The sequence below is a fragment of the Mesoplodon bidens genome, assembly GCF_964165515.1.
Source record: "Mesoplodon bidens genome assembly, chromosome: 6".
Classification (NCBI taxonomy): Eukaryota; Metazoa; Chordata; class Mammalia; order Artiodactyla; family Ziphiidae; genus Mesoplodon; species Mesoplodon bidens.
Window position 1 is genome coordinate 26,963,824 of NC_138162.1, and position 27,096 is coordinate 26,990,919.

The following is a 27,096-nucleotide window of genomic DNA, read 5'->3' on the forward strand; positions in this document are numbered from 1 at the left end:
CAGCGCACAGTGTCTGAACCAGGTCCTGGGGTGCAGAGGGTACAGTCTCTGCCCTCGAGGTGCGCAGCCTAGGGGGAGACATCCCGCAAATTAAAAAACAAAACAAAACACAACTCCGTGATGAACCCAGCCAAGGAGGGTTGTCTACTCAAGTAGCAGGGTGTCCCGAAGGAAAAGGGGCCTTTCTCAGACAGGGGGTTTGGACTGGGCTAATTCGCGTCCATGGCCGCCAAATACCTTGCGACAAATACATTCTTTTGTTGTTCATGGAAATGAAACAGTTGTTTCAAGTCCTTCAGGAGCTCGTCCGCAAAGGTGGGAAGAGGGAACTCAATCAGCATAAGAATGTCAGCCTGGAGGGAGAGGGGTGGGTAGGCGGAGGACGCCCTGCGCCCCGCCCCGAACCTCGGGGGAGGCTGGCGACCAGGGCTGGGGGAGGTGGGGACTGCTCGGGGCCGCGCTCCCGCCCTCCGCGGCGTCTGCGGACCCGCAGGCGGCGGGCGGCCCGCGAGGGGGCGGCGGCTCCCGGGCTTTGTGGCCGCTGCGCGCGCGGTGGGGCCTGACCGGCCGGGGGCGCGCCGCCGCCGCCCGGCGCTCCGGAGCCTGCGGCCCTCCCGGCCGCCCAGCCTGCCAGAGGAGCCGAGGCCGCCCGTGCTCGCATCCCGCCGGCCCCTCTCCCGATCGCCGTGGCCGCTGCGCCGCCGCTGCAGGTAGGAGGCTGGCCCGCCGGGCGGGCCGCAGCGACGCGGGGGCGCGGGCGAGGGTCAGGCGGGAGGCTCGGGCCAGACGTGCGGGGGCCGCGCGGCCGGCAGGGCGGGCTTCCGGCCCAGGCGCCACGACCCCTGCCCCGCAGGCCCGGCTGCCACCTCCGCGCGCCGCGATGGGACTCGGTGAGTGGGGCCGGCCTGCGGCGTACAAAGCCCCACGGCGCGGACCTCGGGGAGATTCAGCGTCGCACCCGGGGTCGGGGGACTCTCGATTCTGGGAGTGGAGGAGCCGCTTGGGAGGAATCCAGATGACTCGCAGTGCCGGGGTCTCCCCATCCCGGGGTCCCCACTGTATGCCGGGCACTGTGCTCGCGCTTTTCCATACTCGTCTCCTTTAAGACCCCTTGTGTCCCTTACAGGGGTGTAATGGGAGGGGTCTCTCACCCAGAGGCTGAGGGCCGAACATCACATCGGTGCCCTACTGACCTTGGGAAATCTCCTTTGCTCCGAGCCTTGGCTTTATAGAAGTAAATGGGGGTGAGATGGGGGGAGGGATGGTGGCAGGGGAGTGCGTGGTTAAATGCCTACCCCCAGGTGCTATTGTGAGAGATAATGTACGTAAATGATCATAGCTAAATATTGAGCACTTTCTATATACCAGGCCCTAGGTACCAAACAGTTGGCATGAGTTATCTAATTAAGTCATCGCACTGGCGCTGTGATGTAGCTACTGTAAATTGCACGAGTAATTTTTATTTAGGAGTAGGAAATAGAGAAGAATTTAGTCTCCCTATTCTGATTCAGGAGATTGGGTGACTCTTAGGTATGGTAACATTTAAGATCACAGATGTTCCTGCAGTGTCAGGAGAGTGGTTATAGGATATATTTGTTACACATTTAAAACCGGGAGGTAGGATAATATCAGGGCCAGGGGTGTGCATTTTAGTATGTCAGATAATTCAATTGTGTTACCAAGGAAATTGTTGAATGTTAATTCAAAAACATAGTTCCTGAGTTAGGACTGAGGACTGCTAGGGGAGTTTGGGGCCAGAGAGACAAGGGGTGGACGGGGAGGAGAAGGGAGGATTCTGAGGCTCTGGAAGACGATATGGAGGAAGGGACCAGCATCTACCACCCCAGCAGTTTTCTGGACCAGGATTCCATCCTGCCCTTAGAGACCAGGCATCCTGTCTGGGAGGAGAGAGGGGGAGGGATCCTGGGGTGAGATCAGTGAATTGTCTCTTCTTATTCCCAGGACACCCCAAAAGTGTTCAGATGTGTTGAGAGCCAGGTGACGGGGCCTCCTAAAATGTCATGGTCGCTTCTCATGATTCTTGAAATTCTTTTACTATGTTTGAGGCGATTAGGATGCTCAAGAACCCTGAAGATTGGTAAGATGCTTAAAATATCAGTACAAAGACTGAACTGATGTAATGAAGGAGTGTGTTTGAATACAGTTCCCTTGGTTAGAGAAGCAATGGGCCTGAGGAGATTATTTTGGGGTTCAGTTTGAAATGGGGAGAACTGGAAGGCTTTGGACCCTGAAGAAGGAAGAGAAAGGCAGGAAGGGCCAAGCATTGCACCCAGGGGCAGGGGGTAGAAGGAGAGCTGAGGACCCACAACACCATCTGAAGAACACCCACCCGGCCCGCTGGTGCTCGGCTACCCAGAAGGCACCCCTTCCTCTCCCGACTGGGACTGTGTCTTACCTGAGTGTTGTTTAAGGTCGGGGCTGAGCTCGGGCTGACTCTTCTCCTGAGTGAGCAGGAAAGGCTTCTTAGAGAAGGGTTGCTTTAAAACCAGGACTTGAAGGAGGGGGTGTTTGGGCACATAGTGATGGTGAAAGTTGGGAGCTGTGTGCCTAGTAAAAAAGAGCAGTTGCTTTGGAGAGACAGACAGTGGGAGGTTCAAATCCTAGGTTTGCTATTTCTCCGCCATGTAATTTTTTGGTGAGGATTAAAGAATGTTTTTTCAAATGCCTGGTAGGGAGCTCAACAAGCACTAGGAACTTTTTCCCTGTCCATGGTGACAGTTGTTTAATTCTTGTCTGCTGAGCACCAGTCTTATGCTGAGTCATGTGCTTCATGCCTGGGAGAGAGATGAGTCAGAAATTATGTGTTTTCCTTAGGAATTTCCCAGCCTAGTGAGGGAGATGGACACAACGAGCAAATCACAGAAAATATGGGAAGTACCATCATATACAACTGGCAGTGAGCTCAGAGAAGAGTAACCCATTCATTCTGGGTAGAATACTCAGGGCTAATCTACCTCTTTAACAAGATTTAACAAGATGAGATGTTATCATAGAGGTTTTGAATGCTACACAAATTCCTAACTTCTGGTTTTTTTACCTCTGTCTTGTCTTTGCCCTGATATCCTCTCTCTTAAAAAAAAATCTAGTTGCAGTGTGTACGTACTTCGTAAGCTGCCTCAAACTCATGTTAGGAGGAAGCTGTTATAAATAAAATAAACATAATAGCCTGGGTATTAGTTGCGGAAGGCTTCACAAAAATTTCATGAGAGTGGGACCTTGAGGGTTAAAGATGAGCCCTTGGTGGATCTTGGGGTAAAGAATTCCAGCCAGAGGAGGCCCCATGTCTAGAGGCATGAGAACACAGTAGGTTCAAGGGCATGAAGGTGAGTTTGGTCTGGCTGGGTTGAAACATACATGGAAAGGGTGGTTTGGAGTGGGGTGGAGGGGGCACTGTAATTGGGGCCAAATCTGGAAAGGCCTTGAATGCCTTGTGAGCAGTTTGGACTTTATTTTATTTTTATTTTTGGCAGTACGTGGGCCTCTCACTGTTGTGGCCTCTCCCGTTGCGGAGCACAGGCTCCGGACACGCAGGCTCAGCGGCCATGGCTCACGAGCCTAGCCGCTCCGCGGCATGTGGGATCTTCCCGGACCGGGGCACGAACCCGTGTCCCCTGCATCGGCAGGCCGACTCTCAACCACTGCGCCACCAGGGAAGCCCCAGTTTGGACTTTATTGCTTAGACAGTGGGCGAGATGTCAGAGGTTTACACGCAGGACTGTGGCATCATCACTGTGTTTAAGAAAGATCCCTCTGGTGGCTGTGTGGAAGAGGAGCTGGAAGTTTGGGAGATCATTTTGGGAGACTAGGGCTGACCTTGGACGTAGGCAATGAGGATGGGAGCAGAGAGAAGAGATATTGAGGTAAAATGTGTAGTAGTGGTAAATGTGATGAGTGGTTCCCTGTGATTGAAGAGCACGCTGAGGTTTCTGCTTTGAGCCACGTTAATGTGGCTGAAATTATTAGAAATCAGGAGGTCTGGGGGTAGAGGAATAATTCGTTTGCTTTTGGAGATTTCTGAGGTACCCATAATGGACAGCTAGATAGAGGTGGCTAGGAGACAATTGGAAATGTGTGTGGTGCTGAGGAGAGAAGATGGGGCTGGAGAGAGGTTCTCCCTGACGCCCCTACTTTCTTTTGAACAGACACCGAGAGTCAACTGTGTGCTCAAGATACAAGTAAAATGTAGTTCCGTGCCTCAGGAGCTCAGATAGAGGAGCCCCTTAAGGGTATGGATAGATTGCAGTACAGAGTAATTCTGAGGGCTGCAGGAAAAGGTAAATACTTGAGACCCTGGGCCCAGAGATTTTTTTTTTTTTAATAAATTATTTTTTATTTGTGGTGTGCGGGCTCAGTAGTTGTGGCTCCCAGGCTTAGTTGCTCCGCGGCATGTGGGATCTTCCTGGACCAGGGCTCGAACTTGTGTCCCCTGCATTGGCAGTAGGATTCTTAACCACTGCGCCACCAGGGAAGTCCAGGCCCAGAGATTTGAGAGCCGTTGATGCTGAAGTGGTGGGCCTAGAGGAGCGAGTCCTCACAGACAAGAAGCAGGCTGGAGCAGGAACACCTACATAAGGGGACTTTCTGTATTGTAAAAGCACTTTCTGTGGAGGGTACTTTAATAATGACTCCAAGGGAATTTCAGGGAGACTGGGATGGGGGTGGGGAGATCGTTTAGGAAGGAGCGGTGGGGGAAGGGAAGGAAGGGGTCAGGACCTTTAGGAACCTGCCTCTGGTTCACGGAGGAACTGTGAGGGAGGGGGGACGGGAGGGGGGAGCTCTTGCCTTAAACACAAGGCTGGTCCTGCTCACAGTCACCCTCAGACACAGATGGTAAAAATAAACACTTCCCAGTTACCTGGCTGCCTGGAGTGGGTGGCGAAGGGAAAGGGGAGGGAGAGCACTGGAGGAAGCAAATTTAGTGCTAGGTTTAGACTGGAAGCTCCCCTAAAGGAAAGAAAGAAGACGGAGAGGGCACAGGTGAGTGGCCATCCTGAGTAGACAGGTCTGAACACGTGAGAGCAGGTACACGGCCAGGTGTGCACGGGGACAGTAATGTCTGACTGTTCCTACCTCTGCGTCAAATGGAATCATGAAGGCATCATAACTGTAGAAATTTGTTGTATCATGTTGTAAAAATTTTGGCATACAACAGTATTTACAAGAAGAAGCCAGGAAATGAGTTTTGTTATGAGACATCCTTTATAGAAGAAGAAATTTAAGATAGTAGAACATAGATATAATTAGTAAAAAATGCGAATGGCGAGCAGGTTAGTTTCAACATATATTCCACAAATATTTATGGAATACCTTCTGTGTACCAGGTGGTCTTCAAGGAGCTGGGGCTACAGTAGTGAAAGAGAGATCCCATCACCTGCTTTAGATGTTTCACTTGGAACTACTTAACCTTTAGAGTTAAACCTGGGCGTGGGCCTTGAATCCTCTGAAGTGCTGAGATCACTTTATTCCGTGGCAATGTTCTCTTTCTTTGGCTAGTAGCTACACTAGCCTCATAAATAATCAGAAAATACCATCTATGCGTCTTTGGCAGAGAACTGTGGAAATTAGGTTGCAGAAAAACCATTGTAGCAGCAGTGCTAGTATGGACTGCCAGCACCGGATGGGGCTTTAGAGAGCACCCATTGCAGCTTTATTTTTTAGAGATGAGGAATCAACAGTCAGGAAAGGGGACTTGCCTGATGTCACAGAGGGAGTGTCAGAATTGAGAGCAGTGCCCTTGAGTTTTCCATTGGGAGAGTGGGGAAGGCTTGAGGGTACCTAGCAAAAGGGCATCTTGATGACGGGAGGGTTCCAGAGAAGAGATGTGGGGGGAGGGGTTGAAAACAAATAATGGAGCTTCGCTTTTAGGCCCTCCTCTGTTACTGGGACCCCAGGAACCCCTGTAGTTTGCTCTAAGCCTAAGTTTCCTCATCTGTAAAATGAGAGGATTGGACTGAAGTCCTTTTTCAGTTATAACATGTTAGGATCTATGTTGTTTCCAAAAAAAGTTGTTTGGGGGATGTGGAGTCAGGAGACAGAGTCAACAGACCTGACTGTTGGAAATAGGCTCTCATCTCTTTAGAGCAAACTGATCACCCATAGCCTGCGGCCAGGCCTCCCTTCAGGGATTGGCTGCCACATTTCCTGCAGCTTACTCACCAATTCTGTATTTGTTCCTTCTTTCAGTCTTTCCAAAGTGGCCCTGCTTTGTTCTAATGCTAATTCTATTTCCAGTCTATTCTGATAGGAATTAAGGTCCTTATTCTAAATCCCACCCAATCCTGGAGTAACATCCCTGGGCACATCTCTGTGACTGTGCTTATCACACTGCCTTGTCACCAGCCCATCCACAGTACTCTGTGTTGTGATATGTCTTCACTAGACTGTGGTCTCCTGGATCTTAAGGAATACCCCTCCCTCCAGTACCTGTGCATGTAGGTGCTCTAGGTGCTTGTTTAATCCTCCTGTATCCTCTTTGCCTCTACTTTCTCTTGATCCCCCACCGTAGTGTGGACACACACACGTCCTGGTCATTTCTCACTTTGAAACAGTCCCTGGCATGCACCGCCTCCTTTCCATTAACATCACCACCACTCAGAATCCAGGTCCTTTCTTATCAATTATTTATCTGAATGATCTCCTTCAGCTCTCTCTGTTCATATCCTATACATTCTTAAAGATCTAGCTCAAATGTCCTCTTGTTCACGAAGAGTGCAAATTAACCTCTTCTCTCCTCTGAGCACCCAGGGTGCTTTGTCCTCTGTTGTGGTGTCCATTCATTGTACCTCTCCTTTTGGTTGTCAGTTTCTGCCAGTGCTCCTTCAGCTTGTCTTTGTATCTCCCACATACTCTAGGACAGTACTGAGCCTTTCGCAGGAGTCCATTACATATTTGTTGAATTGTGTGTCTATGAATAAAAGAGCCAATAAGTATTTGAGTATATACTGTACTTAGACCACTATTCTACTTTTGGAAGCAGTTCAGTATGAGTGAGAGGGGTGCAAAGAACTAAAATTTATTGAAGATCTAGTCTGTGCTTCTTTACTCCCATTGCAGAACAGTTGTGTAGAGAGAATAAAGCAGAGTAGGGAGTATTAACCCTGTTTTACAGAGGAAGCATTAGAGGTTAATTGACTTGCCCAAAGTCACACAGCTAGGTGAGTGCTGAATTCGGGATTTGAGCCCAGGTTCTCTGCATCCACTGGCTTGGTTATTTCACTTCACTTTAAGAGCAGTAGTGCATTAATATCCTAATATCTGTCTGAGGTCTCAGTGTCACAGATTTTTAGTCATGGTTCCCATCCTGAGTATTGACTTCAAAGAACTCCCTTTTCTACAAATAGCAGTAGAAGTAAAATCTGGCCAACTTTCTCTGGTCTTTGCTCAAATTTTAGGACTTAGTTTGACCCTTGGTGGACTTAAAATATCATTAGATGGTGTGTTAGTCAGCTTGGCCTGCCATAATAAAAGACCACAGACTGGGAGGCTTAAACAACAGAAATTTATTTCTCACAGTTCTGGAAGCTAGGAAGTCCAGATCAAGGTGCCAGCAAGGTAGGTTTCATTCTGAGGGCTCTTCTCTTGGCTTGTAGGTGGCTGCCATCTCTCTGTGTGCTCACATGGTCTCTTTGTAAGCCCTGGGATTAGTGGGGGTAGGGGCAAGCTCTCTGTTGTCTTTTCTTCTAAGGGCACTAATCCTCTTGAACCAGGGCCCCATCCTTAGGACCACATTTAATCTTCCTTCCTTAAAAGCCTAATCTCCAAATACAGTCACCCTGGGAGTTAGGGTTGCAGCAAATGAATTTTTTTGGGGGGGAGGATACAAACATTCAGTCCCCTAACAGATGGATTTTTAAGGTGCATATTAAATGTACTTATTACAATCTTCTGGTGGTTTAGTCAATGTTAGTGTTTTGGGAATTGTGCTGATTATTTCCTCTTTCTTTTTTATGGTATTGGAATCCTGCTATTTTATTTAGTCTTGTATATGGGTCTTTGCTTAGCCCAAGAGGAACTTCCATTGCATTTGGATTTTGCTATTTTATTTGACCATTTTTACTTTAATGCAGCTTTTTGGTGTACTGATTGTTTTACCATGTATGATACTCATTCTGTGCATGGTAGACAGTTTTATGACTATATCAAGATACATTCATTCATTAAATCTTGCTGAGGCCCCACTGTGGGGTCTCTGGGCTGCTTGTTGTTCTATGACCACGCCGGGTAGCACTCTGTCTAGCAGAACAGCAGACAAAAAAGATGATCCGTACAGAGGGGAGTTGGAGTTCCCTACAAGGGAAGGGCAGTTTCTAATAAAGGCTAATGTAGCAGAGAAGGCTTGTTGTGTTGTCATCTATAACCAGTTATGGACGTTCCTAAGCAGTTTTAATCTATAATGTGCTTTCTAGCCTCGAAGTTTCTATTAATAAGCTTCTCTTGGAGATCTCTTTCTTTGGGAAGTGTTTGTTTGTTTGTTTGTTTGTTTTACATCTTTATTGGAGTATAATTGCTTTACAATGGTGTGTTAGTTTCTGCTTTATAACAAAGTGAATCAGTTATACATATACATATGTTCCTATATCTTGGAAGTGTTTGTTTACTTAGGACTGTCAGTCAGGTGCTCAAGCAGAGTGTCAGCATCCAGTTCCCCTGAAGTGTGGACCATTTTAAAGCTCCATATTATTGCTACAGTTACTTTTCAAACATACATTCTTAGCAGATCAACAGTGGAAATTATTTCTGAACCCTAGTTAGAGTGAGAGGGGTGCACCTGGGTTGGGGTGGGGAGCTGTGGACCCTAGGTTTGAGACCTAGAAGGGGGGGAGGTGATGGGAGTGGGGATGGGAGGGGAGGAGCCAACAAATGGAGATGATGGAAGCAGGCACAGCTCTTCCTAGGTTGTCCCTGCTGGCAATCAGATTGCTAATTGATATGTAATTTGAGCTTGGGCACTAGATGCTGTCACTAGGCCTGAAAGAAGAGGGAGGGCTAAGCAAATCAGAGAGCAGCCTGGGCTTGGAGTCAGACCTGGGTTTGAATCCTAGTGCTGCTACTATTTGTGTGATCACCGGAAAGTTACTGAGCCTCACTTTTCTGATCCAGGAAATAGGAATAATAATTGGTTTAGTGGGGATAAACAGCCTGCTTCAGGAGGCTGTTGGGGATCCATAGGGGACCTTTGGGGTACACTGTCTCACACCAGAATCCCTTTATAGCCCGGCAGGATGCAACCACATGGCCTAGGGAGGCCTGCTGTTCTACAAAATTAAGCAAAGTAAATTGGTAACTTGGATTTACTTAGCTAGTGATTAAGTAATAGTTTAATTAGTAGGCTATTAATGGTCCCCGGGTGTTAGTAATTCTGAGTATTTGCTTTTGAGAGCAGTTGTATAATTTCTTCTGGTATTTCTGATACTTTCATAAAGTTTCGTGGGGTTTTTTTTGTTTTTTGTTTTTTTTAACAGTGTAACGAATGATGCTCTCAGGGGCTATTTTTGGGAAGATTAAATGATATAGTGCATATTAAGCAGTTAGTATTGTGTCAAACTCACAGTAGAGGCTCAATAAAAATTATCTGCAATTGTAATTATTGCTCTTATTAGAGACTCAACTGGCCACACTTAAGTTAAGATCCTTATGAATTTAGACTCCCCCCAGCCCACCACCACCTGGTGGCAGTTAGTGGTACTGCACATATTGTGAGGAAGAATTATTAAATTGCTTGGAACTAATTCCATGTAGTTTCATTTCCACTGAGTATCAAAGGGACTTTGTTCAGACAGAGTATGGCTTATTTGCTGAGAGCTGCAATTCATATATCACTAAACAATGAAGGGACATTTTTTCACCTCCACAGTTGGCATAGATTTAAAAAATGTTAACAGCAGAAGTCAATGAAGTGGGCATGTCAATTAGTACCCCATTTCTGGAGGGCAGATGGTGATGGAACAAAAGTCTCGAGTGTTTTTATATTTTGTGGCAACCATTCCTCTTCTGGGAATTTACCTTGAAATAATCAAGGATAGAAAAAAATATTTATTTAAAAAGAAAAAAATATATAATGTATAAAATAGCATTAATATATAATGTATAAAATAGCATTACCTTTTCTTTTTTTTTTTTTTGCGGTACGCGGGCCTCTCACTGTTGTGGCCTCTCCCGTTGTGGAGCACAGGCTTCGGACACGCAGGCTCAGCGGCCATGGCTCACGGGCCTAGCCGCTCCGCGGCATGTGGGATCTTCCCAGACCGGGGCACGAACCCGTGTCCCCTGCATCGGTAGGTGGGCTCTCAACCACTAGCGCCACGAGGGAAGCCCCAGCAGTGATTCTTAAAAAGAGTGGGTAGACATCTTCTGGGGGCAGAAGAATTGGGATGGGCTTCAGATCAGAATCTGCTCTGGGGGCTGTGTAGTTTAAGAACATTCCGTATACCTATTGATTTCATAATAAAAACTATAGAACATAAAGATGAACATAGTCATCTTGGCAGATAGAGATCATATAGAAGAAATATATTATAGGGAGGGTGTGTTAATAAATTTCAGTTTGTGAACACTGATTTATACGAAATAGGAGTATTGATGAAGGCAAAAATTAACTTTGGACCTTTGGGGAAGAAGGGGCCTGGATTGGATCATTGTAGGAACATTACAGCAACGTGACTGAAGCGTAGGCCTGATAATTTAGGGGTACAGGGACACATCTCCAAAGATAAATTCCCCCTCATTTCTCTTTGCCCAAGACCTGAGGGCCAAACCAACTTTGGCTTGTCTAAATCTCTCGATTTCTGATACTGATGTGTCTATGATGAATGTGAGGTACCTTGTATCTGGAGACACTGATCACACTAAGTTTAACTTTTGGGAGGAAGTGGTACATAGTGGGGGACCCTGACTAGACTCTGTTGCCCCCATGTAAAGCCTACATTCCTTGGCCTCTATTTCAAGGCTCTCTGATCTGGCTGGGTCCCCTCCAGCCTCAGATCTAACAGATTTCAGTTATTTACAACTATAGTAACCCCTCCCCAGGCATAGTAGGTGAAGAGCTGAGTTGTAATGGTGTGATTTTAAATCAGTGTACCATAAACTTAAAAGTCACAGCCTCCCCCCACCCCCCAGCTTTGTATTGTGGAACTTTACAAACGTGCACAAAGATCAAGAGAATAATTTAATGAAACTTTGTATACCCATTACCCTTGTTCAAATGTCCAGTGGGACTTCTTTCAAGTTAGTTTCTAATTCTTTCAATACAGGTTGGTCAGGTTTTTTTTTTTAAAATTAATTAATTTATTTATTTTTGGCTGTGTTGGGTCTTCGTTGCTGTGTGTGGGCCTTCTCCAGTTGCGGTAAGCAGGGACTACTCTTCGTTGCAGTACGGTGGCTTCTCCCGCTGCAGGGCACGGGCTCCAGGCACATGGGGCTCAGTAGTTGTGGCTCGCGGGCTCTAGAGTGCGGGCCCAGCAGTTGTGGCGCATGGACCCAGTTGCTCCGCAGTATGTGGGATCCTCCCGGACCAGGGCTCGAACCTGTGTCCCCTGCATTGGCAGGCGGATTCCCAACCACTGCGCCACCAGGGAAGCCCGGTTGGAAGCAGTCTTGATGCTTGCTTGTTATTCTGAAAAATCAGAGGCTTAGAGAATGTAAGGAGGACTGGGCGTGTCGGCCCTTTCCACAAAGGGGACATGCAACGCTTGCTTTATTGCTGCATTCTCTGTTGCCGGCCCTTTCCACAAAGGGGCATGCAACGCTTGCTTTATTGCTGCATTCTCTGTTGCTTAGCAACATTCTTGCCATAATGTAACTGAGAGATTAATTTTGTAGGAAGTTTCCTGTGATTAAAAGATGTGGAAAACTGTGCAGTCATAAAACACACATAGGTTCAGTGGAATAAGACATTAAGCATTTATTGTGTGAAAGATGCTGGCTCAGCACTGGGGAGGATGGCAAGATGACCTAGGGAGCCATGGTTGAGTAATTTGGAGTCACCCAAGGTGAGAGCTCAAGAGATAGTTGTGAAATGATACTAAGAATACCAGGCTATTCAAACTCACAGAAGCAGAGAGTAGAACAGTGCTTACTGGGGGCTGGAGATGGGGGGGTGAGGGAAACGGGGAGATGTTGGTCAATCGGTACAAAGTGCAGTTATGTAGGATGAATAATTCTAGAGATCTAGTGTACAGGAGTGATGACTGTAGCTAATAATATTGTATTGAATATTGGAAATATGATGAGACTAGATTTTAGGCGCTCTCGTCACGCATATAAAAGGTAACTATGTGAGGAGATATGTTATTTAGCTTATTTGTAGTAATCATTTCACTATGTATGTTAAATATATGCAATTTTTATTAAAAATATAAAAAGGTATGTAGACTGTAATAATGATAAGGGAGAAAATGTAATGTCATTTCAAATTTCTAAAATAATATAAAATTGGTAACTTTTACTATAATATGTGAACAAAGACTTTTAACGAATATGCATTAAAAAATGGCTATTATTTGGTGTGTTTAAAAAAAAGATTACCAAACTATCAGGGCAGTCCAGGTTCTTGACTTCTGAAGTCACCATCTTTGTGATCTTGTACAATCCATTTCACCTTACTGGCCCTTAGTTTAGTTCCCTCAGTTGAAAAGAGGGATAAGGAAAATGTGGTATATAGGTGCACAAAAGAATATTATTAAACCACACAAAAAAAGGATAGCCTGCTATATATGACAGCAGGGATGGACCTTAAGGGTGTTATGCTAAGTGAAATAGTCAGACAGAGAAAGACAAATACTGTATGATCTCACATGTATGTGGAATCTAAAAAAAAAAAAAAAAAGAAGAAGGAGGAAAAAGAAAAAGAACTCATAGATATAGAGCAGATTGGTAGTTGCAAGAGATGGGGAGTTGTGGGGGCAAATTGGGTGAAGGTGGTTAAAAGGTACAAATTTCCAGTTATAATGTAAGTAAGTCCTGGGATGTAATATACAGCATGGCGACTATAGTTAATAGTATTATATTGTATATTTGAAATTTGCTAAGAGAATAGATCTTAAAAGAAAAAAATTGTAACTGTGTGGTGATGGATGTTAACTAGATTTATTGTGGTGATCATTTCCATATGTGTGTATATATATATAAATAAATAAACTCGTTATGTTGTATACCTGAAACTAATGTAATGTTATATGTCAATATATCTCAATTTTTTTTTTTTTTTTTTTTTTTTGGCTGTATGTGGGCCTCTCACTGTTGTGGCCTCTCCCCTTGCGGAGCACAGGCTCCGGACGCCAGGCTCAGCGGCCATGGCTCACGGGCCCAGCCGCTCCACAGCACGTGGGACCTTCCCGAACCGGGGCACGAACCCGTGTCCCCTGCATCGGCAGGCGGACTCTCAACCACTGCGCCACCAGGGAAGCCCCTATCTCAATTTTTAAAATCCATTAATTGGTAAATGGATATAGACTGTGCTACATCTATAAAATGGAATACCATTGGTAATAACAAGGAATGAAAACATCATGCTAAGTTAAAGAAACAAGTCACAAAAGACCTCATATTGAATTATTCCATTTATATGAAATGTCCAGGAAAAAAAAAAAAAAAAAGAAAAGAGAGGCACTGGACTCAAGCTCTAAAGTGTCCAGGCCCTTACACTTCTGAAATTATATTAATTATTTACACAGAACTGTACACTTTTAAAAGTGGCCCGCCATTGTTAAAGCAATTATACTCCAATAAAGATGTTTAAAAAACAGAAAAATAAATAAAATAAAAGTGGCCCTTAGACCTTAAGGATCACAGACTCCAAGCCCTCATTTTAAAGATAAAGAAACTGAGGTTCTTCTAAGCATGGACCTAACGAAGGTCACAGACATAGTGATGGAAATGTCAGATCTTCTGGGGTGATTTCTGGATGATTCTGAAATCTTGGTAGTATTTACATTATCTGTTGTATTAGATCACACAGTGGCTTCTCTTGTCTTCAGCTGTGACAAAACTTTGAGAGACCTGTTTAGTTTAAAAGCTGCCTAACATTATGAATTTGGGGAATTATCTGTTCCTTAATATTAAGCGGAAATAAATGAACACATTAGAGTTCCACATAGATGTTCAACTTTTTTTTTTTTTGCTGTTCTGTACCAGATAATCACAAAATGGTCAAGACCTACAGCAAAGGTCCTACCTGAAAATCTACTTTTAAGTAAAAACCCTATTCCTTGTAATCTTCTGAATGTTTTCTTGAGAATACCACAATTCAACATGAGTGGAAAAGAAAGTACCGTATTTCAGACCAGGGAATCAAGTCAGGGATAGAGCTTGAGTGATTCGCTGACTTGTTTATTGCTGGAGTTGGTACTGATTGTTTCAAACTTCCTGTTCCAGGATAGCTAACAGCCAGGAGAAACGTGGAAAATGCAAAACAACGAAATCATAAAACCTGCCAAATACTTCTCAGAATTGGAAAAGAGCATCCTGCTGGCTTTAGTAGAAAAGTACAAGTATGTGCTGGAGTGTAAGAAAAGCGACGCGCGAACTATTGCCCTCAAGCAGCGTACCTGGCAGGCGCTCGCCCATGAATACAACTCGCAGCCCAGCGTGTCACTGCGGGATTTCAAACAGCTGAAGAAGTGCTGGGAGAACATCAAGGCTCGGACCAAAAAGATTATGGCCCATGAAAGGAGAGAGAAAGTGAAACGGAGCGTCAGTCCCCTTCTGAGCACCCACGTCCTGGGGAAGGAGAAGATCGCCAACATGCTGCCCGAGCAGCTGTACTTCCTGCAGAGCCCTCCCGAGGAGGAGCCCGAGTACCATGCTGATGCCGCCACCCAAGGTATCGGTGCCTGACACCCGCTTGCATGTTGTCCTTGGGTACCTGTTTGACGTTGCGATTTTCAAGTCCTTCATTTTGAGGGAATTTAGAAAAAAGAAACTTTCATATCAAACTTGACTTTCTCAATACAAAATTTCCCAATTAGATAGGACAGTCAAGTCGTACATAAAAACAGAGGCTCTTATCTCGTGTCTCTCTTAGAGAGATCTCACTTATCTCTGTTATTACTTAAGAAGGAAAAATAAGGGGCTACATTAATATAGTTATTAATGAAGTATCTTAGTTGCTTATCTCAATCTATCTCAAATATATTAAAGAGAACTGGAGGATTTATAGTCATTCACACTATCGTATTTTTTTTCAAAAAATAGTTTTTGAGGACCTATTATGTGCAAAGCTCTGCATTAAGTTACTCAAAATGCCACATTAAGAAAGTGAACTATTTCAAACTTAGGAAAAGTACAGAGACTAATATAGCAAACACCCAGATTAAAAACCAGCATTTCTACCCATTATAATATTGTGATCTATAGTTTTGGTTTGTGCACTCTAGGAAACTTGAGAAATAATGGAAAAAAATCATTTTAGTTTTAATATACTTCCACTGAAAAGAGAAAAATGTCATACATAATTCTTGGGGAGGGAAAAGAATGTCATATAATCAAGGCTGTAGCGATAGTGTGTCATGGCTTTAAAAAGTTGGAATTAAGGGGCTTACTGAAATGTCTCCAGGCAAGGGCAGGGTAAGGATGCATATAGATAAATTGCCAATAATTCCTGCCTCTTTTAAGATAGGAATGACCAGTTTATATAAAGATTGATTGCAGTTTGCAGAAAATATACTTGAAGCAGAGGTAGATTTCTGGGAAGGCCAGAGGGCTGTTCATAAGGTGCTCCAAGGACCCAGGAAGCAAGCATTTGCCTAGGAAAATCCGATTCTTGGCTTGCAGGATGAGAAATTCACTTATTAGTGTCCCCAGAGTAAACTGAGCTCTGAGGGACTGGTTAAGTAAAAGTCACAAGAAATTGTCTAAAACCAAGAATGTTATCCATATAGAGTGGAAAAGATAATAACCAAGTGAACAGAATACATGGTTTTGATTAGCACTTCTTTTTTTTCCCCGTCGGCAGATCATCCTGGGAAGCTAAATTATGATCAAATGTTTGTCTTCTGATCATTTGGCCAAGGTTAAGTCTAGGGAGCCAGTTGGGCAACCATAGTGGTGAATGTCAAGAAACTCATGTATTGTTTCTCAGGGTAGGAACCCTATGTCTGAGTTTTGATTCTTGAGCTCCCCAGCCAGGGCAGCTCCCAGAAGAGAGTGTTGATATGGACACTGCCAGCTCTCTCTCCTTGTTGCTGCTTTTGTGGTGGAGGGGGCCCGCTGCTAATTGCGTGTCCTTGCTTTGGAGATGTTTATAGCTTCAGCCTGTTCCTCTCCATTATGCTGGCCTTGGAGCGATTGTGTGTCTGTGAGGCAGTGAATGGAATGGTGCTGGGGGAGGGAGGGAGGTGAATCAGCAGGGCTGCTTTTCAAATTGCTCATATTCCCTGGGAGATGTTGCCGAGGAAGATGCTGGTGTGGACTGCATGCAGTTTACTTCGCAAATCTGTGATCTGGATGATTGTATATTGATTTCATAAACTTATTTTAACGGGACAGTCTTATTTCCCCATTTTCAAGTTCTAGGGTAGGATCTAGAAAGTCCATTCCACAGATTTTTTTCTCTTGCTTTTAGGAGGAAAGAATGTAGTTCATTTACTCATAAAAACAATTTCTAAATTTCCAGCAAGAAAGCAATAAATATGGATTCTCAGTGTCCTTCCTGTAGTGACATTTGCTAGAGACTCACTTGTAAAAGAGATTTATTTTAAATTGGATGTTTGTACATATATATGACACATGAGACTTCTCTTTGTTGGTGATTATTAAAGTACAGCCATATGCTGCCTGGTTCCTGTTTCCAGGTCAAATCTGGAGGGCGGTGGAGAACATGCTGCTTTGTCAGTTGGGAAATGTGTCCAAAGTATCTGTAAACTCTAGTAGTTAAAGTACTGGAACGCTTTCCATACATTTAAACAGCTTTGAGGTTACCTCACTCATTTTGCATTTCAACTTAGTTTTAAGAAAGAAAAAGAAAGCTGGAATTGTTAATCATCTCTTCTGGGTCTTTCTGGGGAAGAGGTTGAAAACCTGCTATAGGGTTATGGCTCCCATTCCACTGTGTGTATTTTGACACATGGACTCTGTGTGTGTGTGTGTGTGTGTGTGTGTGTGTGTGTTCAGTTATTATCTCTACTAACTTTGTCTCTACTATCTCTCTGTCTCTACTGTGCTGTCCAGTACAGTAACCACAAGCCACGTGGGGCTGGTAAGCACTTGAAATGTGGGGAGACTGAATTGAGATGTGCTATAAATGTACACACTGTATCTCAAAGATTTAGTACCAAAAAAGAATGTATCAATAAAATATCTTACTAATAACATTTATGTTGATTAAATGTTGAAATGATAATACTTTAGATATATTGGATCAAAAATATATTACTAAAATTAATTTTACCTCTTTTTACTTCCTTGTACACTTCCTTGTGCACACTTCATGTGCCTATGAGAAAAATTTTTAATTACATATGTATCTCATATTATATTTCTATCGGCCAGCTCTGTCCAAACACCTTACAGAGTGCCTGTGACAGAATTAGGTGCTGAAGGTTTTGTCGGAACTTGTTAAACAGGAAGGAGCCTGGCAGATTCCACTAGAGGCCTCCCTCCAACTGTTTCTTGTGTGAGATGGCTTCAGCTGTGTCATCTTTTTTTTTTTTCTTCAGATTCTTCAATAATCTAATGTTCTATGCCCTTAAGGCTATTAGACCTTAAGGTGTCCGGGTCTGGTTATGTCCCAGTGATAACAGAGGGCCTGTTGCATGATGTATGCCAAATACACAGTAAAATCCAGAAATTCCAAGTGCTTCCTCATTTGAACCTATTTGGCTTCTTTCATTTGTAACAGGGGTTTGATTTTCCCAGTAATGAATGACTTAAAATAAGGTGCTTAAAAATTCCACACTGAGTCTCAAGATAGTGAACAAACACTATTTTGAAATGCCCTCTGAGCCTCAGTTTCCCCTTCTGTAAAACGAAGGAGTTGGGTTTGAGTTAGTTTTGCAGACCATACCACGGATGAGTGAACTAAATTTGCTGTCACAATCCCCAGCAGTGAGGAAGTGAGGGGAACCCGGCTGCAAATGTGGATGTGAGAGTGGGGTGGAGGGTTGAGCCAGGGCAGCAAATGGCTGGAAAACTGGCCTTCAAGAGGTCAATGTCAGCTTTGAACTTTCAAGCCTCAAAAGTATGACTTTGTCTTTTGATCTTATGATTTGGTCTAATATGATTGTCTCTCATTCCAGTGTATGTACTCACTGTAGATTTATGTACAGAACTAAATATCCCATTTATTCGTGTATAAACCATAATAAAACCAGTCAGATATTTCCCCTCACCAGCAGATCTTGCATTGGAAAAGGAAAACAAATATACAAATTTCAGCAACCTCAGAAATTTCATTAAACCTGCATAGAGGCATAGTTTATTTTAGAGTTCAATTATACATTCAAGGAATCAGTTCCTATCATAAAGACAACTACCTTAGTGTCTGTGTCGTGCAAAATTATCCCCGTTTATTGTGGTTCAACTGCAGACTCTACTGCCTCTGGTGATGGCACTCAGCAAGTTCTTTTCACAAATAACACCCTTCAGGATGGCCCCTTCCTGTTTTATACAGCATTTTCTCCGAACTTGTGGCCAAAGTAATTCAAAAGCAAGCTAACGACAAACAGGGACTCCTGAGGCCAGTGGTACTAAACTCACAGGCCAGAAGGGGACCCTGTGACCTCTCCAGGAGCTGCCCATTCATAAGCTGACAAAATGTAACCTCTAAATACAAAATTCCAATTATCAAAAACAGCTGTGTCATCTTGATCACCATCCCCTGCATGCATATTCTTAGCTTTGTCAATGACTTGCTTGAAATGTATATCTGTAGTTGAACACAGTAGTCTTAAAATTTTTTTTTTTTTTTTTTTTTCCTGTATGCGGGCCTCTCACTGTTGCGGCTTCTCCCGTCGCGGAGCACAGGCTCCGGACGCTCAGGCCCAGCGGCCATGGCTCACGGGCCCAGCCGCTCCGCGGCACGCAGGATCCTCCTGGACCGGGGCACGAACCCGTGTCCCCTGCATCGGCAGGCGGACTCTCAACCACTGTGCCACCAGGGAAGCCCAGTAGTCTTAAAATTTAACACTTAGGAATGTATTTGTAAAAAACCAGTGTTTTCCCTTTAAATATATTAAAACAATTTATACCCTGTAGATTTATGATCTGTGATAATTTGCCTTTGACACTTATCTTCCATTATCTTTGGGGAAGAGGTTTGCAGAACAAACTAAGGTAGCCAACAAAATTTGCTAGGGGTGGTCGGGAGGGAAGGATGGCCAAATGTCAAATACACTTAGGAAAACTAAGCTTTCAGTAGTACTCAAATATCTTGAGAGAACTTACACTTAATTCATATGCTATTATTTCTCTACTATAAAGCTATAATCCAGTAACACAGACATAGGTATGCAAAGCTATATTAAATAATGCAAACATTTCTTAATAATTTCCATTATTATCACTGTTTAGACCAATCCTATTCTTTTGGGGTGGGAACTCCAGTAGAGGGGACTGACATATTTCTAGTCACGGCACACTAGCATCATTGGTCTGGAAAAGCCCTTTTTTTGTGTGTTACTTACACATTTATTACTTTTTTATCCCCATTCACCACTTTCATTCTTTTCTTCTGCACCTTAATCATTCTAAGGTGCTTGTGTATTCTCTCACGTGTTCTTGAAAGCATGCGTTGGTGTTGTGTGTGCCTATATTTTAAATTTACATGGATTAAAAATTGTGCAGTAGATACCTTCCTTTTCCTTTTGCTGCTTTTCACTTAGAATGTTTTAAATATCTATTCCCATTGCAGTGTGTAAGTCTAATTTGTTTCTTTTAGTTGATGGATAATATTCCATAGTATGCATCCCCCCATCTTATTTATCCGTGTTCCCAGTCCGTCCTGTTTCCTTTGTTCTGCTAAGAAGAGCTGAGCTTTGGCCTGTACACAGTTTCCTTCCCATCCTGTTACTGCCTTAGTAGGTTTTCCCTATGAGCTTAAACGTACTCAAATTGCCCAAGTGGAAGAATACCCCCTTGACTGTGTTCTCTGCTCCCAGGAAAGCTTTCAGGCCTTCCTGTCCATTTTGCACAAGATTGAATTGTTTTCTACTTCAGGTGGCTTTGTTTTACCTGGGAGAGAGATTACATGGTATGTGTTTGCAGTAGGTTGCCAGGCCCAGGATAATCTTTCTCTAATTAAGAGGAGATTCTCCCCATCTGAACACTAGCTTCCATTCATTGGAGCTAATATTTGTGTGAAAGTTAATTACTCCATTGAACTTCTCTAGTTTTAAGCCCCAGCTTCTGCCAGAGCCTTAAGAGGTCTGGCTTTTTAAATTTAAAATGCATTTGTTAGCACACATTTAAACTAAAAAAATTAGTTTTAAAGTAGAGTCATTTCTCTGCTCCTGGACATAAACATGCTGTCTTCATTTTCACAACTCTAGAGAGAAATTTGGAGATCAGAATTTAGGATATACACCCATATTCTTAATAATAGATGGCTTTGTAGTTGATACAACTTGGAGATTGCCTTTTAAGACACACAGGTGATCAGCTGAGCAAGTGACACAGTGAGAGGCCAGGTGTTGTAGTAGCTGAGCTTGGATTTTGGAGTTGTGCAGACCTGGACTGGAGTCCTGGTTCTTTGAACTAGCCAAATGACTTTAGATGTTGTGTTTGGTTTTCTATACTAATACCTCCCTCAGAGGGTTACTGTAAGGATTAAATGAGGTAATGCTGCAAAGCACTAGCCTAATGCCTGGTTAGCTACTCAGAAAATGGTAGCTGTTGTCGTCATCGTCATCACCATCACCATCATCAAAAGGCTCCTAAAGCCAAGAATTACTGAGATAAAAATGAGCATTTGGAAATTGGGAGAGATGAGTAGCATTATCAGGGCATGAACTTTAAAGGCTCAGAGGAGTATTCAGAACTATCCTCTGGAATGAGATCAAAGAGAAAAGAGGGGCTTCCCTGGTGGCGCAGTGGTTGAGAGTCCACCTGCCGATGCAGGGGACACGGGTTCGTGCCCCGGTCTGGGAAGATCCCACATGCCGCGGAGCGGCTGGGCCCATGAGCCATGGCCGCTGAGCCTGCGCGTCCGGAGCCTGTGCTCCACAACGGGAGAGGCCACAACAGTGAGAGGCCCGCGTAACGCAAAAAAAAAAAAAAAAAAAAAAAAGAGAGAGAGAGAGAAAAGAGGCGAAAGGTACCAGAAAACGTCTAACGTGTCCAGTCTTCTTTGAAGAAGTTTTAGATCTGAGACTAGAAAGGAAACGGATGAGGTAATCCTCTTTGCATCTGATCCCATCTGAGGAATCCTGTTCTCAGTGCCAAGCCTTTCCTGTTCCTTTGTCCTGTGCCTCAGCTCTCCACTCAGAACACTGTTCTTTCTACACAGTTGTGCTGTGTTGAGAGGGATGTGACCTACTGCAGCCAATTCATCCTGCGCACATTTCTTATATGCTTAGCAGTGTGTCAGGCCCTGTTCTGGGTCCTCCAGGAGGATGAACTAGAGGCAGTCTCTGTCTTCAAAGTAATCAGAGACCTGAAGGGGAGGTAGTTAAGCCGCCAGTTTTAACAAGTGCTCTGTCAGAGGTAGGCTTAGGAACCAGTGGGAGCGTGAAGGAAGGACATCTAATTGAGGCTGTAGCCACTGGATTTGGGAAAGATTCCTAGGGAGACATTTTCATTATCTCTGGATGACAGAGAAGTCCTTTTAACCTTCTCTTTCAAAAGTAAGGTTTTTACCTTTTCTTTTATCTTAATTAGGGACTAGTTATGGTTGTTACCTAACCCCTTGAAGTGAAATAATCTAAATAAACAGTAGCCATTTCCCTTTTATTAACAGACCATTAACAGTTAGGTTTCCCCCAGTAGCCATTAACATTCCCAGCATCCCATCTTCTGGAATAATGGAGTGGATGTAATAATGTAATCAACTCTGTTAATAAATTGATATTATTTTTCTTCAAGGATTCTCATTATTGGAAATATAAAGCTTCCCAAGAAGGCATTGGAGTCACAGCTATAAGACTCCATGGGTTAGTGGGGTTAGTGGTTTCCTTATTGAAACTTCCTAATTGATACTTGTATCATAGCCCAATAAAAATACTAGTGCAAACATGGCACCACCAAATGCGGCATCCTTTTATATCCATAAGCTCTTTTCCCCTTTTGTTCAAAGCTTCAGCCCATAAATATTCACTAGGCATCCACTAGGTACCAAGCAAAATAATTGGTGCCCAAGGATAAAAGAAATGATTAAGGCATGGTCCCCAAATAATACTAGAATGTGTTAAGTGCTGTAACAGAAGAGTACGTACAGAGAAAGGAGAGGGCTGAGGTTTCACAGCAAGTGGCATTGATCCTGAATGAAGTAGGGGTTAGGAGGGAGGTTGAAAGGGGAAACTGGAGTAAGAGTGTGTGTTTGAGTAAGGGAGTGGGGACAAATAGTGAGCCCAACTTTAGCTGAAGGAGCAGTGAGAGAATTATGGGAAAAAATAAAGATTGTGGTAGGATTGGAGGGTACACAGGGTATTTTGAAGAGTAAGGCAAGGAAGATAAAGGAAGTCGGAACCAGATTATGAGGGTTACTTAGGGTGGATTGAAAACAGAGCCAAAGATAGGAACCCCAGGGGAGCATTTAAGTGTGAGTCCTGACAGGAGACTTAAAGAGCAATCAGAGAGGAGGCTGTAGAAAACTTAGGAGAGAGCAATCGTTCAGAAACTAATAGAGGAAAGAAATGTCAAGAAGGATTGTCAAGTGCTAGGGAGAAGTTACATGCGGGGGACGTTGGAAAGTGTCTTTGGGATCTGAATATTAACCCCCAGATGGCAGTGCTAGAGGCAACAGCCAGATGTGGGAGACTGAAGAGAAGTCTGAGGAAGTTAAGCCAGGGAGTGTAGGCTCATCTTTCAAGGAAGCACCTTTGTTAAGATGGCTATCCTGGGTAAGGGTTAAGACCTGTGACCAGGACCCACAGCAAAGGTGCCCTTATGGAGACTGAACTTCAGTGTTCATGGCTGAATGAGAATCGGAGAGGGAGATAGACTGAGGGAGAACGTAATCTGAAAACCCACTGCTGGCCTCATACTGTGGTCTTCTACTCACTGGGAGTCGTGCACATGTCATGTTAGGATTTATATCCATATAACCAGGTCTCCAGTTCTTGATAAGCACAGTCTCTGACCACTGTTCCCGTAGTTCGAAGTGCCAGAAATGACATAATGAAACCCTTTATCGTTACTTCTTCAGGGAAAATTGCTCTCGATTTATGGGTTTTTGAGAAGTCAGGTGGGGCAGGGGTACCTGTGAACATGCAGACCAGAGCAGATGCTACTTCAGATCATCCTGTCGTGGGGGACCCTGTCATTTGAAATAGGATTGATTTACTCTCTGCCTGTAAAATCTTTGAACATGTTTTCTGCTACTGTTTTTCAGAATCATTTGCTGTTTCAAATAGAGAACTGTGCGATGATGAGAAAGAGTTCATACATTTCCCAGTATGTGAGGGGACCTCTCAACCTGAACCCTCGTGTTCAGCTGTCAGAATAACAGCCAATAAAAACTACAGGAGCAAAACCTCTCAGGAAGGTGCTTTAAAAAAGATGCATGAGGAAGAACACCATCAACAAATGTCCATCTTACAACTGCAGCTGATACAGATGAATGAGGTGCATGTGGCCAAAATCCAGCAGCTAGAGCGAGAGTGTGAGATGGCAGAGGAGGAACACAGGATAAAAATGGAAGTTCTCAATAAAAAGAAGATGTATTGGGAAAGAAAACTGCAAACTTTTACCAAGGAATGGCCTGTTTCCTCATTTAACCGGCCCTTTCCCAATTCACCCTAAGACGGTGGGGTGTGGCTCCCTTGTAATTAATCTGTGTTGGCAAAGAAGGTCTGGAACACGAACTTGCGGTCGGTAGCCTGTCACAGAGCTACAACTAGGAAGATGAGAGTGGTAGTAGTCACTTATTTAAGAATACATTCAGGTAAACAGCTGCACCCTATGTACCCCTGAAGTGGCAAAGAAGCTCTTCGAGTCTTCTGAAAATTATCACTATGAGTGCTATCATTCTGAATGTAATGTCTCTTAATTAGAATTCATACAAGAACCATGTGTGAGTGTTGTTGTTGTATTTTTTTAATCAGATGCAAGTGTGACTATAAAGGAGTGTGGCTGGGTTTTGTGGGTTTTTTTTTTTTTTTTTAAATAGACGTCAGACCTTGTCTATCCAAATGAATGCCCTCCCATTGAAAGTGGCTGTCCTGGGAGGACACACGTTTCTCCAGTGGTGATGCTGTTGCTCAGAATTTGCTAGAGGTCTTTCGGAGCCTCCACAAGAGCTCCAGCACACTTTTCATTTTTTCAATGTCATCTTTGGAGTGTGGATTTTCTGTTTTTAAACAGCCGAACATAATGCAAGGCTGTTTTCTAATGTGGCTCATAGGCTGCCTTTTTTAAGGCCTTCCTTTCCCCAAAGAGGAGTTCCAGATAATGTCTCCAGCAGGTGTAGCTTTGTTGGAACGAAGGATGTGACTACTCTGAGGGAGAAACGTTCGTTTAGAGCTCTGCATTCTGTCATGCTTGTTTTATTAAAAGACAAGACTTGTGATTTTATAGTCACACTGTGTATGTTTTTTAAAGGTGCTGCCCGCCCCCACTGTGCTACAGTTTTTGCCTTCCTGCTGTAGTTTCCTCCCGACTTTGTACTACTGAGTAAATGGTTGCCCTTGTTTTTAATCTTTAGCCACCTAAGGCAAGGCCCTTCCCTCGCCATGCTCCTGGTGCTAGCTAATAGTGATGCTACATAGTCTGCATAGTATGCAGTTAGTATTGAGCTTTTTCAGAATCCATTACCAATATATTTGGAAATGTGGATTGATAAATGGATATTTTGACTGAGCTGTGAGGTAACTTCTCCTGTAGCCTACTGTGAAAAACAGCCTTGGGAGTTGGGCATAACAGTAGCTGGAAGAAGCAAAGTGACAGTTAAGTGCCAAGGCAGGTCAGCAGTTTCTGAGAATGAAAGTTCAAGGCCATGGGGTGGGGAAGGAGGAGTGTGTGCGACAGAGGCTATATAGGGAGTGTAGGACGAGGAGTCAGGGCTTGAATTCTGAGCTCGGCTCTGTCTCAAGTGCTGTGTGACCTTAAGTTACTCCATTTAGTCTTTGGCCCTGGTGTTTCCTGTCTACAGAACAGGAGAGTTGGTCTAGATGATGGTTAGAATCTGCTACAGCTCCTTGCCTGTGACGTGATCTGCACAGTCTTGGATGAGTACAGCTAACATCATAATTGTCCGGAGGATGTGGGTCCACAGGGAGAGTTTACTGCAGTGGCTAAGCTTCCTTCCTTTCATAATTTTGGAATTTGGGTCGTGGGGTCTGTATATACTAATATACTAATATATGCACTGCATAAAACTTAAGTGGATATCCATTTATTTTATACACTGATCATATTTTAAATATCTTCGAGGAACTGGTTATTTGAAGGAACCCTGTGAAGACTAGTTTTCTTTCAAAGGAAGGATGCTTTTGTAAGGATTTGTGTTCTTAATTTAGTTTTTACCAAATGGACCCTTTAGAGAAGCAGCATCTGGAAAAAGTCCCAAGCTTAACCGATTTATGGGAGACATTAGGGCAGAGAGTGGCAAGTCCTCAACACAGATGATGTGGACTGAGAAAAGTTTGCCTTTGCTTCACCTATTGAGCCATCTGGAAATCTCCTTAATATGCAGATTCTGGTTGGGGGGCGCCCTGAGATTGTGCATTTCTCACAAGCTCCCTGGTTATGCCAGTTCTGCTTGTCTGGTCACCACAATTGTGTGTAGCAAGGTTTTAGAGGACCCTGTGAAGCTTTTACCTATTCTCAAAAAAAAAAAAAAAAAAAACCATTGTGTTAGGTACATTTTTTGTGTGTGTGGTACACGGGCCTCTCACTGCTGTGGCCTCTCCTGTTGCGGAGCACAGGCTCCGGACGTGCAGGCTCAGCGGCCATGGCTCACAGGCCCAGCCGCTCCGTGACATGTGGGATCCTCCTGGACCGGGGCACGAACCCACGTCCCCTGCATCGGCAGGCGGACTCTCAACCACTGTGCCACCAGGGAAGCCCTAGGTACATTTTTGTGTACAGCATTGTGCCAGATATTATTCCTCTCTCAGAATTTACCACCTAATCACACAAATAACAATGTAGAACAGCACAAAAAAAAAGCATCGAACTAATTCCTAACTGAACAAATAAAGGATAATTAAACCAGCAGGCTAAAGCACCTTGTTCTACTGTTAATGGTATTTATGAGTTTATAACAGTTTTCAACCTTGAGTATGCATTAGAAACAGTATTTTATAAAAAATGAGTCCCGCTGGGTCCCACTCCCAGGGTATTCTCATTCAGTTTACCTGGGTTGAGGCCTGGTCCTCTGTATTTTTTGGAAGCTTTACAGGGGGTGATGATGCCCAATTGGGATTGAGAACCACTGGTGTAGAGCTCACAAATGTGTCTCATTTGGTCCTTAGTCCTGTGAAGTCCTGCAGAAGTGAGGAAATGTTGCTCAGAGAAGAACCACCTGCACCAGGCTGAAAGCTAGTGAACAGCAAAGCAGAACCTCAGTCCTAGGCCTCTCGACTCAAAAACAAATAGGCCCACCTGCCTTCCCCCACCCCATCCCTCAAAGCTATATCGTGGATTTGCTTTCTCCCGAGAGCCAGATCACATCTACAGGATACTTGTAATGCCTCCACTCGTGAACAGGTACATTCCAATTCATTCCACTTTTGAGTAGTTCCTTACCTGAGGTGGAAATGCAATAATCATTTCTTGGTAGGTGCTGTGGAGAATTGACCGATACATACTAAGACAGTTTACCATCCCCTGACCTGCCAAATCATGGACACAGCCCAGGAGGGGACGTAAGGCTTATATACAGCTATCACGTACTTGATCAGGCACGTCTTCTAGAGAATTTGAAGCTCAGCAGAGAGTGAAGAAGCTTGAAGGAAAGCCTGGAGGAGGTGGCATTTGAGCTAAATC

General features: G+C 44.0%; 1 protein-coding gene across 2 annotated transcripts; it reads left to right on the forward strand.

Moving 5' to 3' along the window:
* Window positions 1-557: 557 nt before the first annotated feature.
* On the forward strand, window positions 558-24,180 carry MSANTD3 (Myb/SANT DNA binding domain containing 3). Of its 2 annotated transcripts, none has more exons than XM_081237682.1 (3): window positions 558-710; window positions 14,392-14,839; window positions 23,501-24,180. In XM_081237682.1, exons 2-3 carry the CDS (start codon window positions 14,422-14,424, stop codon window positions 23,908-23,910), a joined length of 828 nt encoding a protein of 275 aa, XP_081093808.1. In that variant the 5' UTR covers window positions 558-710; window positions 14,392-14,421; the 3' UTR covers window positions 23,911-24,180. The 2 variants fall into 2 exon arrangements, with proteins under 2 accessions (XP_081093808.1, XP_081093809.1); XM_081237683.1 differs by lacking the exon at window positions 558-710 and adding an exon at window positions 813-890.
* The last annotated feature ends 2,916 nt before the right edge of the window (window positions 24,181-27,096 follow it).

Coding starts and splice junctions, on each gene's coding strand:
- MSANTD3 (XM_081237682.1), top strand. CDS start 14,422: ATGCAAAACAACGAAATCATAAAACCTGCCAAATACTTCTCAGAATTG. Junction 14,840..23,500: donor TGCTGATGCCGCCACCCAAG/GTATCGGTGCCT, acceptor ACTGTTTTTCAG/AATCATTTGCTGTTTCAAAT.